The sequence below is a fragment of the Platalea leucorodia genome, assembly GCF_965183815.1.
Source record: "Platalea leucorodia genome assembly, chromosome: 24".
Classification (NCBI taxonomy): domain Eukaryota; kingdom Metazoa; phylum Chordata; class Aves; order Pelecaniformes; family Threskiornithidae; genus Platalea; species Platalea leucorodia.
In genome coordinates, this window is record NC_138846.1 from 76,687 (window position 1) to 92,306 (window position 15,620).

The 15,620-nt window shown below is 52.7% G+C and overlaps 1 protein-coding gene across 1 annotated transcript; it reads left to right on the forward strand.

The window, feature by feature from the left end:
* Nucleotides 1-3,406: 3,406 nt before the first annotated feature.
* On the forward strand, nt 3,407-14,893 carry LOC309600397 (uncharacterized protein; the record flags this gene model as incomplete). The annotated part of the gene is made up of 12 exons (XM_082332733.1): nt 3,407-3,509; nt 3,905-3,966; nt 4,335-4,494; nt 5,472-5,728; nt 6,567-6,640; nt 7,280-7,374; nt 8,227-8,344; nt 9,035-9,143; nt 9,533-9,694; nt 10,327-10,584; nt 13,375-13,588; nt 14,604-14,893. 12 exons carry the CDS (start codon nt 3,407-3,409, stop codon nt 14,891-14,893), a joined length of 1,902 nt encoding a protein of 633 aa, XP_082188859.1.
* Between the last annotated feature and the right edge of the window lie 727 nt (nt 14,894-15,620).

Here is a 15,620-nt window from a genome sequence, read left to right on the forward strand (position 1 = left end):
CTTGCAGATACTCTTCTGTTAATAAAACATCTGCATTAACCCAGGTACAGCCACTGTTCACAAATGCACGCAAGCCTAGACCGCAGCCATTCAGCTTTAACTGGTCAGCACCTGAACCTCCAAACACTTCCTACAAAATTAATCCGTAGCAGTTCAAACAAACCCTGGAATTTTAAGGAAACAGAACAGCACAGCTCATCTAATTATCACCAATATTAGATTCTTGATTTTCACACCAGCACAGGCCTCCCCCAAGGCTGCAGTACATGGTAATTAAAACACTGTGTGTCTATTTATATGAAGCATGAGCCTTTGACAGTGATGCTCTGAAGCGCTAACTGGCACCCAGCCTAACAGATTTCCAAAGGACCCCAAGAAGAGGCTCTCCACATTTACATCATCTCCAGCCAAAGCTGAGCCATCGCCTGTGGAAAACACCTCCAGGCTTGGGTAGTTTTCCTCTGTTATTTAAACAAGCATTGTAGAAAGAGACTTGTCTCCAGCTATTCTTCTCACTCACCCATGTTTTGATTAAGCCTTTAACCCTCCACACCATGAGCCTGACTCCACAAGCCAAGCCTTCCCCACCAGCTGTAAAACCAAGATGCACCCACACATAAGGACAGGGAAAATGCCTAACTAAGTGGTCAGGACCATGCAGGGAACTGAGCTCCCCCTTAGCCGAGCCTCCACAAACCCATCTGACCTCAGCGCGTGGCTAAGCTCAGCACTTCTGTGAGGAACGCAGCAATAGAGGAGCCCCTTCCCAGCACTACCACCCTTAGAAAAGGCAACCTGCTTCGGCAAGGTGTAAAGGCCGCCCACAACCCGAGCTGGAAGGCACGGGTGGGAGGAGAGTGTGCCAAACGCCCGCAGGAGCTGAGGAACAGGCCACAACCCCTGCGCCCGGGGAGGGCGCCACCCCCGCCCTCGGCCGCCACGCCGCCTCGCCCCCAGCGCCTCCCCCGCCCGCCCTCCGCTTTTATAGGGCAAGGGGCCGGGTGCAAACGGAGGGGCGGGGCTCGGTCTCCCGCACGCGCCGCGGCGGGCCGTGCGCAGCGCCCAGCGCGCCCCACGCCGCCCGCAAAATGGAGTCGGAGTCGGCGCCGAAATTGGCATTTAATTGCCCCTGCAGAGGCGGGCTGAAGTAATGCCTTGCCGCTCTCCTACCCCTTTAGCCAACTACATGCAGACGTGACTCACAGCAGCTGTTGTTCGCTAAAACGTTTTTTAAGCCAGCGTGGAGGCCTTACATCGATGTAATTTATGCCTAAATGTAAAGAAAAGGTTTGAGTGGGATTGCAGTCTCAACCTTTTTCCTTCAGAGCTGGTTTTAGCTCCCTGTTCGATGCAAGCGCTGCACTTGATCCTGGTTGTGTTGCGTGGGTGCGACGGCAGCTGAAGGTGCCAGTGACGGCGCCTACGTTTCGGTATTGCTATCACGAAAACTTACGTCAGCGTGAAACCGCTGAGAGCAGCTACTTTCCCTCCCTGCGTGCTCGGTGGCAGTGGGATGGTCCATATCCTCCATTCCCAAATCACAAACAAAATAAAAACAAAGAGCAGCTGGCCAGGGTAGGGGCCTCAGTGGGACGCTGGGAGGCCAGGACACTTGGCCTCCGGAGATGCTGCCTTCAAGAAGACCGACTCCACCTGTGACGTGCGGAAACAGACTCCACAACCCGTAAGGCTGTAAAGTAGGTATGTTTATTCAGCGCTGGGCAGCACGGGGGGGTCATCCCGCCAAAGTCGTGCACGCCCACGTGGTGGCTTGTCCTGGATTTATACAAGAAAGTGTTACATAGACATAAGGTTTCCCAATACGCCTATACATATGCATGACCTGTCCCCGCTTCGTATTAAAATTAGCCCCCAGAGGTCGTTTCCATAAACCCCTCCCAACTGCGCTTGCGCGGTGCCTCCTGGTGGTGGTCGCAGGGGGTCGTGGGGATGAAGGCTGATGACTCTTCTTCGTCACCGCTGGTAACCCCTTGGTCATGCGCAGACTCAGTTGCTCCTTGGCTCTTGTCCAAACTGCAGGGTCGGTTTCAGCTGGTTTTTAGGACAAGGTGCTGTTCTTATCAGGAACTGTCCTTCGCTGAGCGATTGCAAGACTCCTTACTTCAATAGTTTTTTGTAGAATAGTTACAACTTTTATAGTTACACTCTAAAGCCCCTTTTCGCCTGAAGCTCTTCTCCAAGCAGCAGGAGATGTGTGCACAGCTTTGTGATCCCTCGGTCAGCTCGGGGGATGCGGGCCCTGCTTCTCGATAAAATAAACGTGTTAAATAAAGAGCCTGTACTCAAGCTGAAGGTTTGGGAGGGAAACATGGCTTGTGAGAGGTTTCCCACCTGAGGGAGCCCTTGAAACACCGTCTCTTTCCCAAAGAAATGTTTCTGTCCTGCTTTTTGAAGAAGAATTCAGCACGCCACAGGCAAGCAAACTATGGCATAGCTGCCAGGGCCAGCCAGTGGGCAAATCTGAGCATCGAACAGCTGGGCCGTCGGAAAAGGGAGCTGAAGCATTTTGTGAGAGGTACCTACTGGGGGGAGCACCGCCAGACGACAAGCTACCAGCTAGAGCCAGGCCAGCTGGAACTCCCTCTGCCACCTAGTCCTGCCTCCAGACACCACATACAGGATTTTCAAACAGTGAAACTGATCTTGAATGCTTCAAAGACAGTCTGCAATTCCATCAACAATGCACAGAGATGAAGTGATATCTGTGTCGTGGTCGCAATACTCAGTACTGAACAGGAGGGAGGAAAATGGGATGTCCTTTATGGTGCAAGCACCACCGGTTTAGTTGGAAAAAAAGAGGTGGCCCTGCTTGAGCAGGAGGGTTGGAAGAGATGAGCTCCAGAGGTCCCTTCCGACCTCAAACAGTGCATGATTGTGTGACTCTGTGCCCCGTTTCCGTCATTTGGTGGCATCTCGGAGGCTCTCCCTGCCCCAGGCCCTCCTCGGGGAGCGAGGATTGGGTGTGTGTTTTAGGGAGCAGCCCCCTTCTCGCTGCAGGACCACACCTGGCCGGGCCAGAGGGCGTGGGGGTGATGTGGGGGCGTCCCTCTGTGACGCCAGCCCATGTCACAGAGCCCCTCCTCATCATAACCCCGCACACCGGACCCTGCCTTCACTCCCCTGCGAGGCCTCGGCGAGCTCTCACATCCAGGGGACGGGAGAAGTCTCTCCTGTACCTCAGAGACGCAGAGGACACAGGGAGGCGGTGGGACAGCTGTTTCATAGAATCATAGAATCATAGCGAGAATCATAGAATCATCGTTAAGGTTGGAAAAGACCCAAGATCATCGAGTCACAGGCGAGGACATCGGAGAGGGGGTGTTTCCCAGTAGGAGACATCCAGATCCTTCCCCGGCAGCCTCACGCGCTGACCCAGAGCAAGAACATGACAAACCTGGAAGCGCTGATCACCAGCATCGAGCTCTGCAGCAAGGCTGACAGCTGCGGCACGGTCACGTTTCCCACCCTCAAGAAGCTTTCTGTCAACGGTAAGGCCTTTGGGAGCTCTCTGATGAGCGGCACTGCAGGCAAGATGAACAGCAGGAATTGCTGTGGGAGGTGGGGTTCGTCCCTGCGGGAGAGGCCCCGAAGGACACCCTGAGCCCTGCAGAGTCCGGTGCACGCAGCACCCTGCCCTTGCCGTGGTGGAAGTCCCACGGACGGGTTTCCCTCAGCAGGGGCTCGCACTCAGGGATCTGGCTCCGACGGGAAAGATGTCCTGTTGGAAGGCGGCTGAGGCCAGTCAAAGATTCGGCCCGGGTCACAGATAGATGTGAGGCGTGTTGGAGCACACTTGCATCTGCCGTCTCCTTGTCTACGGGCGTGCTGATGGGCCGTGAGCTGGCTGACTTAGAGCTTGATGTGTCTTTCCCTTGCTTTCCAGATGTCGTTGCTATTTGGAGGAGTGTGTCTAAGCATGTTCGGGAACAGCTCCTGCAGACAAAGGTGGGATCCTACCCTGACCTCCCCTCGCCCAGGTGGCTTCAGGGCTCCCGGCAGCCCTGTGCCCGCAAGTGCCGTTGTTCTTCCCAGAACTGCATTGCGATTTACAGATTTGCCACAAATGTGCCAAAGACCAGCTCCTCTGTAACCTGAGAGACATAAAATAAATAAGTAAAATTTTTAAAAAAGTAACATAAGAGATATATTTCATATATATACAACATATAAATACAGAAATAAAAATCTGGTTGAGGTGCGTAAGTGTTGTGCACCAGGAGACGGCAGGGCACGAGGCACCCCCCTTGCAAGCTCTCACAAGTCCTCACGCTGTTTTTCAACCTACGAATGCTTGCCCTTCTCTTCTTTTCCAGCCTCAGGCTGTCAGCATAGCAGGACTGGGGACATTTCATATTCAAAAATGGCTCTCTCTTGAAAATGGCAAGGTGCTCACGTTTCAGAGACCTCTGCTTTCGCTGTCCGGGACTGTTGCACGGATCCGTGAGCTGCGCCATGCTTCTGTACCTGTTCCTGGTAAGAAGAGCAATGAAGGTCTTTGTTTTCCCCTACATCCGTACGTTTGGGGTTTACGCTGGTTGCTGTTCAGAAGTGATGATGGACGCATCAGAGGCCTTCAGAAGGCCCTGAGAACAACCTGTGTGGGATGACACAAACAGCCCACCGAGTCGCAATGCCTAGAAAGAGACCGTTTCTTTGGACAAGTTTTTATTAAGGCTGTACAAAATTAGACCGTCTCTCCGTGATCTGCTTTAGCAACTGCTTTGTGCCAGCTGTATTTATTGATTTGCAGGATGCCTGCTGGCTGACGGTCGTTTACGGGAATCGTTTACCATAAAGCCGTTGAAATGATGCCGCTACTTTGTTCTCGCACCGCACCGCACCTTGTTGAGACAAATGTCCGCAGACCCTTAGGGCTACTTTTATGCAGAGAAGTGGGTCAAAGTGGGCTGTAGAGAGCCTTGAACGAGAAACGGAAATGAGAGCTAGCACAGAAACCTGCCGATGGCCAGATTTGCTGCCATTTCCGACCACTGCTGCTGTTGCTGTATCTGCAGCATGCCATCGATGGGGCCTGTGCAGCACTAAGAGCTTGGTGGCTTATTTGTGTTTATATCCAAGTCTGCCCAGTCCAGGAGTGCGCTCCGTGGCCCGGCACCCTCTGCTCTTCCCATGGGAACCAGCCTCATTCTTCCCACCTCGTCCCGCCCTCCCGCGCAGTGTGGACACGTATGGCCGAGGTCCTTGGACACAGATGGCCGAGGTCCTTGGCTCCTCTTTCTGTTCAGGGCATTACGGCTGCGGCTTGGCACATCCGGTCATGGAGTGATTTGACATTAACTTGAGGAGGGGCCTGTGCCAGCTCCTTTAAGGAGCTGCACCAGGTGGTTAGACCAGAGGGTGCTATAGCAATGTATTTTACCTGAGAGCTGCTGGCACTTTAGAGTCTGCTCAACTGCTGTCTGAGTTACACTCTTCCTCCTCTATTCCAGATGAGATGAAGAAAGTGTCAGTGAGCTACAAGAAGATCCTCTCGGACATGCCCTATTCTGAGGAAGTCGTGCAGAACTGTATGCAGGAGACCCTGAGCTTTTTCTACTTCATCCTAAGAAACAGAGGGGACACGAACTTCATTTTAGAGGATGTCGGCACTCTTGCTATCCGGGGGAAAAAAGTGACAATGGCATTTTGCGAAGACTTGTTGCTAAGCCTCAACAAGTCTACCTACGTGGTGGAGAAGTTGTTCGCTGTTAGTTTATTGTTTTCCAGTGCTACTTCGAGTGGGTTTGCCATCCCATCAAAGGACTGGGGGAACTGAGCCCTGCTGGCCAGCTGTAACCTGCTGGGTCACTTGGGCTAGGCATGGTCTGTAGCAATGAAAGCTTTCTGTAGTTTCCTTCTTTTCTTTGCTGTGGCTCAAGGGTGCTGGGAAGGTATGCAGTACTACTTTGGCTGGGCAAGGGAAAGCCCTGGAAGGGCCTTGCTGTAAATAGGAAAGAGGCCAAAGCAATGGCAGGGGTGATGATGTTCACCCCAGGCTTCGGTCATGAGGCTGAGGCGCAGAGACACCAAGGCCTTGCTGAGACCAGCCCCTTGTGGCTGCTGGTACGCTACTGGTGCCGTTCTCCTGGCCTGACGGAAGAGAAGGAGCCGGTGGCTGGGTTCTTCCACGCTGCAGAGGCATGCAGACTCTTTGGAAGTCTCTGGAAGGACTCGGGGGATACAACCGGCTTGGAACCATTTGCTCTCGGTTCAGCACTAGTTAAAGCAAGCCACCTCATGGCAACCAGCAGCCAGGCACCCAGGCTCGTAATGGGCCTTCCCTTGTGTTTGCCTCCATCGACTTCTTCCCTGGTAAACAAGGAGTCTCCTGCCTGACGCCATCAACTCTTGTCCTTGCAAAAAGGCTGGCGACGTTCCCTCGCCCTAGCAGATGATGCTCTGTGCAGCTTCTTTAAGCAAGGGGCTGAAGCGCTTGGCCAGAAGTTTGCTGAGAGGCCTCTAATGCTTGGAGCTATGGAAAGGCCCTTGTGAGCATTGAGTTCATTTCCCCAGAGTCACGGCAGATGTTTCTGTCCCTGTTGCAGAAGAAATGGGTCATATCGGACAAAGAAGTCGCTCTCTCTCCGAGCTCTTTTGGCCGTGTCTACCAGTTTCCTCAGTGAGTATATTTGTTTCTGCAGCCCTTGCCTGACCAAACACAGATGTGCTGAGCTCGTGTTTGGCTGTGCTCTGTCAAATGACTGCTTTGCAGTGAATGTCATCCTTGCTTTTGCTTAGTCTGGAGTTACGCATCCTCCGTTACTGATTGTGGTTCGCATTTTGCCATTACTCCCATCAGAGGGAACTGGTTTGCTAGGCAGAGGAATTTAGGCAACCCTCCTGACATTTCATCTGCTCATTCTCTTTCCATTGGTAGAGACTGCCCAAACATTTAACAGAAGGAAGATCCTGATATTTCCGTTGTTTTGAATATAACATGGAAAGCTTCTCTTAGAGGGTGGATCAAAGAGCAGATGCATGCAGGTCCTCTGTCTGTGATGTTTCCGTGCCTTCTGTGAAACTCACGTAAATCAAAGTATCTCCGAAACGCCTTCTGGGCTCACGATGGCACAGGAGGACTGAGGCAAAAAAGCAAAGCCTCTGTCTAGCAAGGGGCTGCTGAGCCGTTCCTGAAGCCGGCACTGCTCGGTGGTTCCCTTAATAGCCTAGGACGTGGGGCTGACTCTGTAGAGATACCTTGACGTTCATCTGGCAAAGAAGTCCTTTTCTCAGAATGGTGCCTTCTTCCTGTCTGCAGGTTTGAGATGAAGGCAGTGCCTCGAAGAGCCTCTCTCACAGACGAAGGCATACTTGCAGAATTCGAGAGTGCTTTGAGCAGCATGGGAATATCAGGTGATGTTAGTGACTGATTCCTGGCCTTTGTGCCTTTGCCCGTCTTCGTTACCAGTGGGTGTTTGGGGCCCAGGCTACAACAGATGCCTGGGATGGCAGAGGCACCCTGCGTGCCTCTATTTACCCCTCCTGGTAAATCTCAAGGGACTCATTTTGGAGCAAGATCCCAGGAGGGCTCAGCACCACCAACTGCAGTTGAGGGTGCTGAAGTATGTTTTGCCCCTGCGCTCCATGCCCTGGAGCGTTCCTCTTCCATTTTGCGAGCTTGTTTGTGCAGGAGGGAGTAAATGTTTGGGCAAGTCCATCGGCACTGTGAATTACAAACTCTGCCTTGAGTTGTGGGAGACTGGGGGGTTGGGCTGTCTCTCGGAATCACCGCGGTGTGATTCGATGAGAAATACCCTGTTGAGAACAACTGTGCAAAGGTTGCTAAGCTGTGCCGAGACCTCGCTTCTCTTTTGAAGCTCGGAAGTCTAGCTCCTTGCCCTAAATTCCTCAGGGACATCAGAGCTATAATGTGTTTGAGTTGAATGCGCCATGATAGCAAATTTTTGTATACCGAACACGTATGCAACGCCAAGAAATTGTTCCCCCAAAAGAGACTGTTAAGCGCCAAGGTCTGTCTCCCCCTGAAAGCAGAGGCGGGAGAAAATTCCGACCGAAAAGAATAATGTGGCTCTCGAGGGTTGACCAGGACCAAGGGCTGGTGTCAGGAAGGGCTTAAGATCTCCCTCCAAGAAAACAGGTCTCCGAAGGAATCCCAGTGAGGCCTCAAACAGCTTCTAACATCGCAGAGCAGATCTGTGCCTCCCCCTGCCTGCTCTGAGAGGTTTTCTCCTTTCATGCTTGCAGCGGCTGTTCATCGCACTTTACACCGCCTGCGAAGGGGCCTTTGTCCAAACCATTTAGCCAGAGCCAAGATGGAGGAAGAAGCAGAGGAGGAGACAGAGGGAACAGAGCCTCATGGCAGGTGAGACTCTGAAAGGACTCGATTTAGAGTGGCGTTGTGCTCTAGTGATGGTGCGGGATGTTTTATAGGCTCATACAATAACAGAGGTTGGAAGGGCTCTCGGGAGGTCCTAGTCCAACCAGCTGCTCCAAGCAGAGTCAGCTATGAGCTGAGGCCAGACCAGGTTACTCAGGACTCTCTCCAGTCTTGTCTTCAAAGCCTTCAGGGACGGAGCCTGCCCAGTTTCTCTCTGAGAAACCTGTGTCCCTGTTTCCTTTGGACCCGGTGTTTGCATTAGCTCAGCAGGGCTGTTAACACACGTCACCACACAGTGCATTTCCTTGCTGGATGGCAAGTCCCACAGTAGTTGGGGCTGCTGTGCAGTGGTCAGTGTAATGGCCAGGAGGGGGATACCAGTATCTCCAGGTGCCCGTCATTGCTCAGGATGCAAATCCTCTTGCTGTTCCATCAAGAGGGCCACATCGGGCTGCGCGTCCCGGAGCCTTCCTTATGGGAAAAGCTCATCTCCTTGATTTCCTTGGTGGCGCATGTGAGCATTATATCTCAGGGTTATCCCTGTCTCTGTGGAGGGGAAGACAGCTGGGTGAAGAGAGCTCGCTCTGCTGCCAAAGCAGGTGAGCAGCGTGAGCACAGGATGGAGAAGGAACTGTTCCTGCGCTCATACCCCCTCACCCCGGCGTGTATTTTCAGACTGTTGGCACAACGTGCAGGCACAGAAGGAAGGCAGCACAACGAAACTCCTTTCGAGAGCCCTGAATTGCCATCGCCTGCTTCCGAAGAACAGAGTCAGATGGGACAGGTACGTGATATGGATTGAGGCAATTGTTGTGTCACTTGGTTGTAGAACATCAAGTGGGGATATCTTAGGAGAAATAGGTGCATAAAACAATACGCAGATACCAATTCTGAGTAGATCTCTTGCTGTGGCTCCTTTTTCCAGTCAATTACCTCTTTTGGTTCATCTCAGAAAAGGAACCCTTTTGAAAAGAGCCCTTTTCAAAACGTAGCTCTTTGATGACTTGGTCATAACAGAAGGGCTTTCTGGTTGCATCTGTAAGAACTGTCTGTCGACAGGAACTGGGAAAAAAGGGAAGATGAGAGAGAGAAGAGCGTTATTTGGGGGGAGAAAAAAAAAAAGAAAAGGCAGATGAGACTAACCGCTGCTATTGCATTTCTGGGTTCCTGTAGAAAGAACAGTCTGTATTTGGGCTGAACAGCAGAAGAAAACTGGAGGCATCCATGGCCAAAAGGAAGGAGAAAGAAGAGAACAGAAAAGCAGGAGGGGTCATCTTGCCAAAATTGCCTCACCAGCAAGCTGGGAGAGAAAGCGACAAGATGCGGAGGGCCCAGGTATGGGTGTATCAACAGAGCAGCCTTCTTCTGGTTGGGGTGGCAGTGAGTTGGGACGGTCTCCAAGTCCCAGCAGCATCGCTCCCTCCAAAGAGCAGGGCGGGTGGCTGTGGTTTGCGTTCTCGCCTGCTTGCTGCTGTGAGGGAGGAATTGCCAGTAGAGGCCAAGGGGCAAAACGAGCAGACGGCCAGGGCATCAGTGGGCCTGCTCCGTCCCTGGAAAGGAGGCCACCTCTGCCCAGGCGCCGGCTCTGGAGCTCGAGCAGGAGCTCTCCCAGTCACATGGCTTGAGCCAGCTCCAGCTGGCGGCGGGGAAGGAGAGAGCTGTCTCTCCAAGTAGCATGGAGAGCACTCCAGCCGTTCTTCATAAGCGTAACGGCCGACATGTTAGACCCCAACTCTCGATTCTCCAAGAAGCACATCTGTTGTCATGTAAAGTACCAGTGTGAGCAGGGAGGATGTGATCGAGGGCTTGACTAACGGGGAGCCAGAAGTGGTCTTGGAGCATGGTTTCCAATGACGCCGTTGGAGAAATATGTATTCATTCTTTTTGCTCCACCTGTGGCAAGACCAGCTTCTCCCTTTTTGAAAGCAACTCGGGCCACAGATCTCTGTCATTTGTCTGCCTTGCAGCTGCCCGAGGAGGAAGAAGATAGCCTCAGCTTCCCGGAGACCACCTCTGGTACAGAAGAGGGTCTACAAACGGCAGAGGCTTGGACTCAGGCGAGGAAGCAGTTTCGAAATGAGCTGGAAAGCTTAGGGAACATTGAAAAATGGCTGGCTCACAAACCTTCCCTCAGCAATCGAGAGCAAAGATGCTGGCAAAGAATAAAGGCACGCAGAGCAGAGAGGATGGCTGCTGTCAAATCAGCCGTGACCGACAGCCTGGACGTAAGTATAGAAGTGCATGGGAAATAGCGTCTGCGGTGAAATCCGTAGAGTGCCGCTACTTTACCGCAGCTGGTGCCACGTTGACGGGCACGGTGATCCTGGATAATGGCGATCTCAGGGGGGTATTTTCTAATCCTTTTCAGCGCTCACCACCAAAGAGCAGCCCACCCCGGAAGAAGGGTGGCATTCCCCTTGTTTGTGCACCATACCCCCAGGCTCTGGTCACGCTGCATAACCTCCTGCACAAACAGCAGCTGAAGATGGTGGATGTATTCAAGAAGGCTGGTATGGAGGGTAAGAAGATCACGAGAGCAGAATTCATCGGAGTCATCCAGGAGGTACGTAGGGAGCAGAAGAATAACAAACAGCTGCAACTCTGCCCTATTTTCCTGCATGCCAACCCAGAGCAAATGGAAGAGCTTCAGCAAGGGGCGTTTTCGCTTGCCTCACTCTCAGAGAATGGCTCCCACAACCTGTGCAAAGGTGAAGGGCATAGGGAAGGGAAAGCTGCAGAGATGCCCCTAGAGCAAGTCCCAGAAGGGAGTGAAGAAACCCCTTGCCTGACAGACTCGGAAGACAGTCACTGCTCAGTAACGTGGCTGTCGGGATCCTGCTGTAGACCCTGAACTGGCATCGAGTTGCCCAGTGCTGATTCTTGGTCTTTCCCCCACCAGGCTCCTACATCTCCCCACTGCACTGCCTTTCAGTACGTGTTTGCACAGCACGGCTCGCGCTGGGCCTCACTTTCCACAGGCCGCAGCATTAACAGAGCTGTGAAGAGCACGTTCAGGTTTATTAGGGTTTAGCAGTTCAGATGTTAGCTGACATTCTGGTCCAAGCCAAAATATCTTCCTGAAACCTGGGAAGATTGGCACAGTAAAAGCCGAGAGCTCTGCAGGGGGCAGCAGAAGACCGGTCAAGTTGTGAATGCTTGATAAAGCCCAGGAAACCTCAGCAGGTTGCCTTTGTGCCCTGCTTCCCTGCAAAAGCATCTGGAACAACAGCAAAGCTCGCCCCTCCTACTCTGGGGCAAGCCTTGATCTTTTGGTGATCCCACTGTCATTTTCTGTTTTGGTTGCCAGACCAAAGTTCCCATCAGCAACGAGGATCTGGAGGACGTGGTCGTCTTCTTGACTTCCTCAACACCGGGGAATTATATAAGCCTCCACGATCTGATTGAGTGTCAAAAGCAGTGGCTGGAAATGAGGAAAAGAGAATTCCAAGAGACCAAACCAGGTGAGAGGAGAGCACCAGGTTGGGAAAGCATCTCCATACAGACAGGAAATGCCAAAGTGGGTCCAGCATGTGGCTTCTTGAGTCCATTGGCCTGGAACAGAGTGGCCAGAAGGAGACTTCTAGGGAAAAGCCGAAGGATCCGGGGGTTGTGCAATACTGTAGTCAGCCCAATTGCAGGAGACAGGTTATCCAGTCTTTCAGGTTGGGATCAAAGTCTGAACACTGTGGTTTAGCCTCCTGTACTGGATTTTGTTTGCTAGCATTCATCATGCAGCCCACCCAAAGCAGACTCTTTCTCCAGCTGTTGGTGGCAGCTGGAAAACACCAATTCAGAAGAGCTTATTCTTCAGTAAGCTCTCTTGGGAGTTCCAACCAGCACAACATGCCAACCCCTTTTGTCTTAAACATGGATCAGATGCTCCTTTCTCCTACGCTCTAACGTGGCTTCTCTGGGCTTTTTGTTTGGTTGGGTTTTAATCTATCCTAGGTGTAGAAGCTCGGTTCCAAAAAGCCACCTGCAAAACTGCGACTTGTCCACCTTCTGCTGGGGACACAGCCAGACAGATGAAGCCTCGTGCTCCCACCAAGCCCGAAAGAAAGTTAATACGCTTGGAAGTTCCACCAGTCGACACCCAGCCAGAACGACGACACCTGAGCTATGATGAAATGGAAGAGATTGGAAAACTGTCAAGAGAGAGGAGACGGCAGAAGAAGGTAGCGTGTATGTGGCAGGAGAACAAGCGCACCTGCGTGCCTTGGCGAATGTGGGGTGGTTTAGAGGACAGCGCAGCAGGAAAGGAAAGGGCAAGGGGTCATTGTGCGTATTAGCTTCCCAGTAGTCCCTTGACCACATGGTGCCTTGCAGCTGAGGTGCTACAAGCCGTCTCAAACAATTAGTTTGGCTTCTGAACACTCTGGTGAGTTAACTTGTTCTGGGTAACTGGCAAGAAGAAGAAGAAGAAGGAGGAGAAGTTGAAGCAGTTGCTATGTCTGGGGACGGAGTCGTCTTCTGATGATCTAGTCGACCTATCCACCAGGCTGTGATTTGTCCCTTAAGGTGCTGATAAGCGCTTTGTCCTGTTCAGTTGTGAGGCTCAGTGCAAGACGGTCCAGTGGAAATGTAACACTCACCCCCTCACTGCCTCCCTCCCAGATGTTTTCTTTGGAGCATCTTGGGTTGGATGAACTCTGGCAGAATCCAGGGCTACCTCCTCTTGCCAACGTGCTGCCCCACAGTCACCGGCTATGGGGAGAGCCTCTGGCTCCCTGACACAATCAGAAACGAGGAGGTGACTGCAAGACTTTTTTCACCCGAGGCACCTGTGCCTGCTGTGCTGCACTCCTGCTAAGCCCGCCGGGGGGTATTTGAGGACCCAGCTCTGGACGGGAATTGCACTCCCAGAGGAGTGCCTGTCCCTGTGATCCCACTGCAGGCTGCCGACTCCTGTTTGTACACACTTTTGAGATGAAGCCCTGCCTGTAGCTTCTCTGAAGGGAAGGCAGCAACTCCAGGGCCTCACTAAATGCTAATCGGGATCTGCCCTTTGCTTGCAGAACAAAGACAGCCCAATAGAATGGAAAGAAAAGTGCCGGATGGTGAGATCTGGGGATGGCCCCGTTGATGAGCACTGCCTGCCGTCAACTTTAGAGGCTGACTTGGGAGAACTGGTTAACCGATATCGCAGGAATGCCGTCGTGAGCTATCTGAAGAGCTCCGAGCTGTGCAAAGAGCTCAGTGTTCCCATCACCGACCCAACGCTGCAGAAAGGTAAAGCAAAGACCAAGGGCCTGAGGTGAATGCACTAAATCGGACAAGTTCACGTCTCTTCCCATGACTGTTTTCTCTGTGCACTTTGTCAACAGCCCTGCTGCATCCAGGAGACAAGATCATCAGGGAGGGAGAAGACATTAGGAAGATCAGGCAGCCCGGAGGATACTACAGCACAGGACAAGCTGATGCTCTATCATCTGGCAGCACCTCCAGACCAGGAACTGCATCTGGAAGCCAGGCCAAGGAGGCGGAAAATAGGTTTGTTCAGAGAGGCCTTAAGATCAGTCCCCTCCTGCTGCCCCGCTGTGTATCACCGCTCTGCGCTCAGTCCCCATGGTGTCAGAGGCAGTACCAAGGTACTGGAGCGAACCATTAGGATGCTGCAAGGGAGCAGCAAGCGACCGTGAAGAGGCAGATCCCCTTCTCGGCTGCACAGCCGCTCCCGTGCTTTAGCTAAGTCATTGGGTTGCAGGGGTGAGCAGTTTGTGGGGTCTGGCAGGAGCCCTGCGGACCAGTTGGGACTAGCTCTGTGCTCAGAACCACAGAGGTGACAAAGCTGCTCCTCAGAGCGACCCAACACTTGTCCGAAATCCCCTCACAGAATGTCCATTCTTGTGGAAGACAGACAGGCCTGAAGAGCTGAGCTTTGGATGGCTGGAGAAGCTTTTGGAGAGAAAACAACATTGCAAAGCAGAGCACAATCTTCTTTGTTTATCTCAGTTGAAGGGTTTAGATACTACAGTGATGGGCAACGTACCAGCTTGTCAGATAGCTTCACAAGCTGGCATTTCCAGCGTCAGTCATGTCTGATAAGGACCGACACGGTCTGCTCAGGTCTGTCAGAGCTTCCCAGGGCCTGGAAGCCTGGGGAGCTGCTTCTTGTCAGGCTCACTTTTGCCCTTACTAAGAGAAGCAGTGAAACTGCCCAGAATTTCATTTCTGTAAAGCGTTCTCTTCTCTCTTATATTTTTTTTCTTATTCCCTTCCCCCCCCCCCCCCTTTTTTTTAACAGCCATCTTCAGAGGAATAAGACGCAAAAGTCGAGCGACAATAAGTTCTGGCCTGGTCACCTCCTGGACAAGCTATGCCTTTACTTTCCTGACAAGCAGCACGACAGGGCACACGCCTTGTTCAGCTATGTTCATCCAACCAAGCCCGCCTACCGTGGCATCTAAAGCCCTGACTGCAGCTAGCTCCTCAGCGAGCCGGGACACTTGGCATCTGGAGACACTGCCTTCAAGAAGACCAACTCCACCTGAAGCTCTTCTCCAAGCAGCAGGAGATGGGTGCACAGATTTGTGATCCCTCGGTCAGCTCGGGGGATCTGGGCCCTGCTTCTGGATAAAACAAATGTGTTAAATAAAGAGCCTGTCCTCGAGCTGCAGGCGTGGGAGCTGAACCAGCCACAAAATACACTTCTCAACTGGCAGCTTTGCTGCTCTCCTGGTAACAAAAGGCCTGCGCGTTTTGTGATGGGTAACACGCCACGCTTCCTGAGCCCAGGAGCTGTAGCTGAAGCGTGTGTGAGCAGCGGGTGGTGGAGGGACACCCTGCTCGATACCCAGCCGCCAGGATCCAACCGTTCCCCAGGAGGCACCTGGCGCTGCCAGTTCCCGAGGTCTGACCCTGTCTGGTGACGGGGACGCTGGGGGCTCCATGGAGCAGCCATCTGCAAAACACGTCTGGCAGGGCTCCGATGGTCACCGAGTCGCTGAGCCTCTAGTTCAGTCCCAGGAGAGAAGATTAGATTGGTGGATCCCGGAGAAGGATTGCAGGAAGCCCAGTTACAATTGGAAAGAACAAAGCAATTGTTAATTAGTTAATGCAGATTAATGACCCCTCCGCAGGAGCCTGTCACAGCACTTGGTGCCACAATGGTCCCCTTCCCTCGTGACACCTGAAGAGTCATTGCTGGGCCAGCATTCATCAGTCATGGGGCAAGGCCAGCTCCTGCTGCCACCCTCGACGTGGCAAGTCCCCAGCTGACTTCTTGCCCGCTTTTTCCTTCAGGAATAGGATAATAATTTGG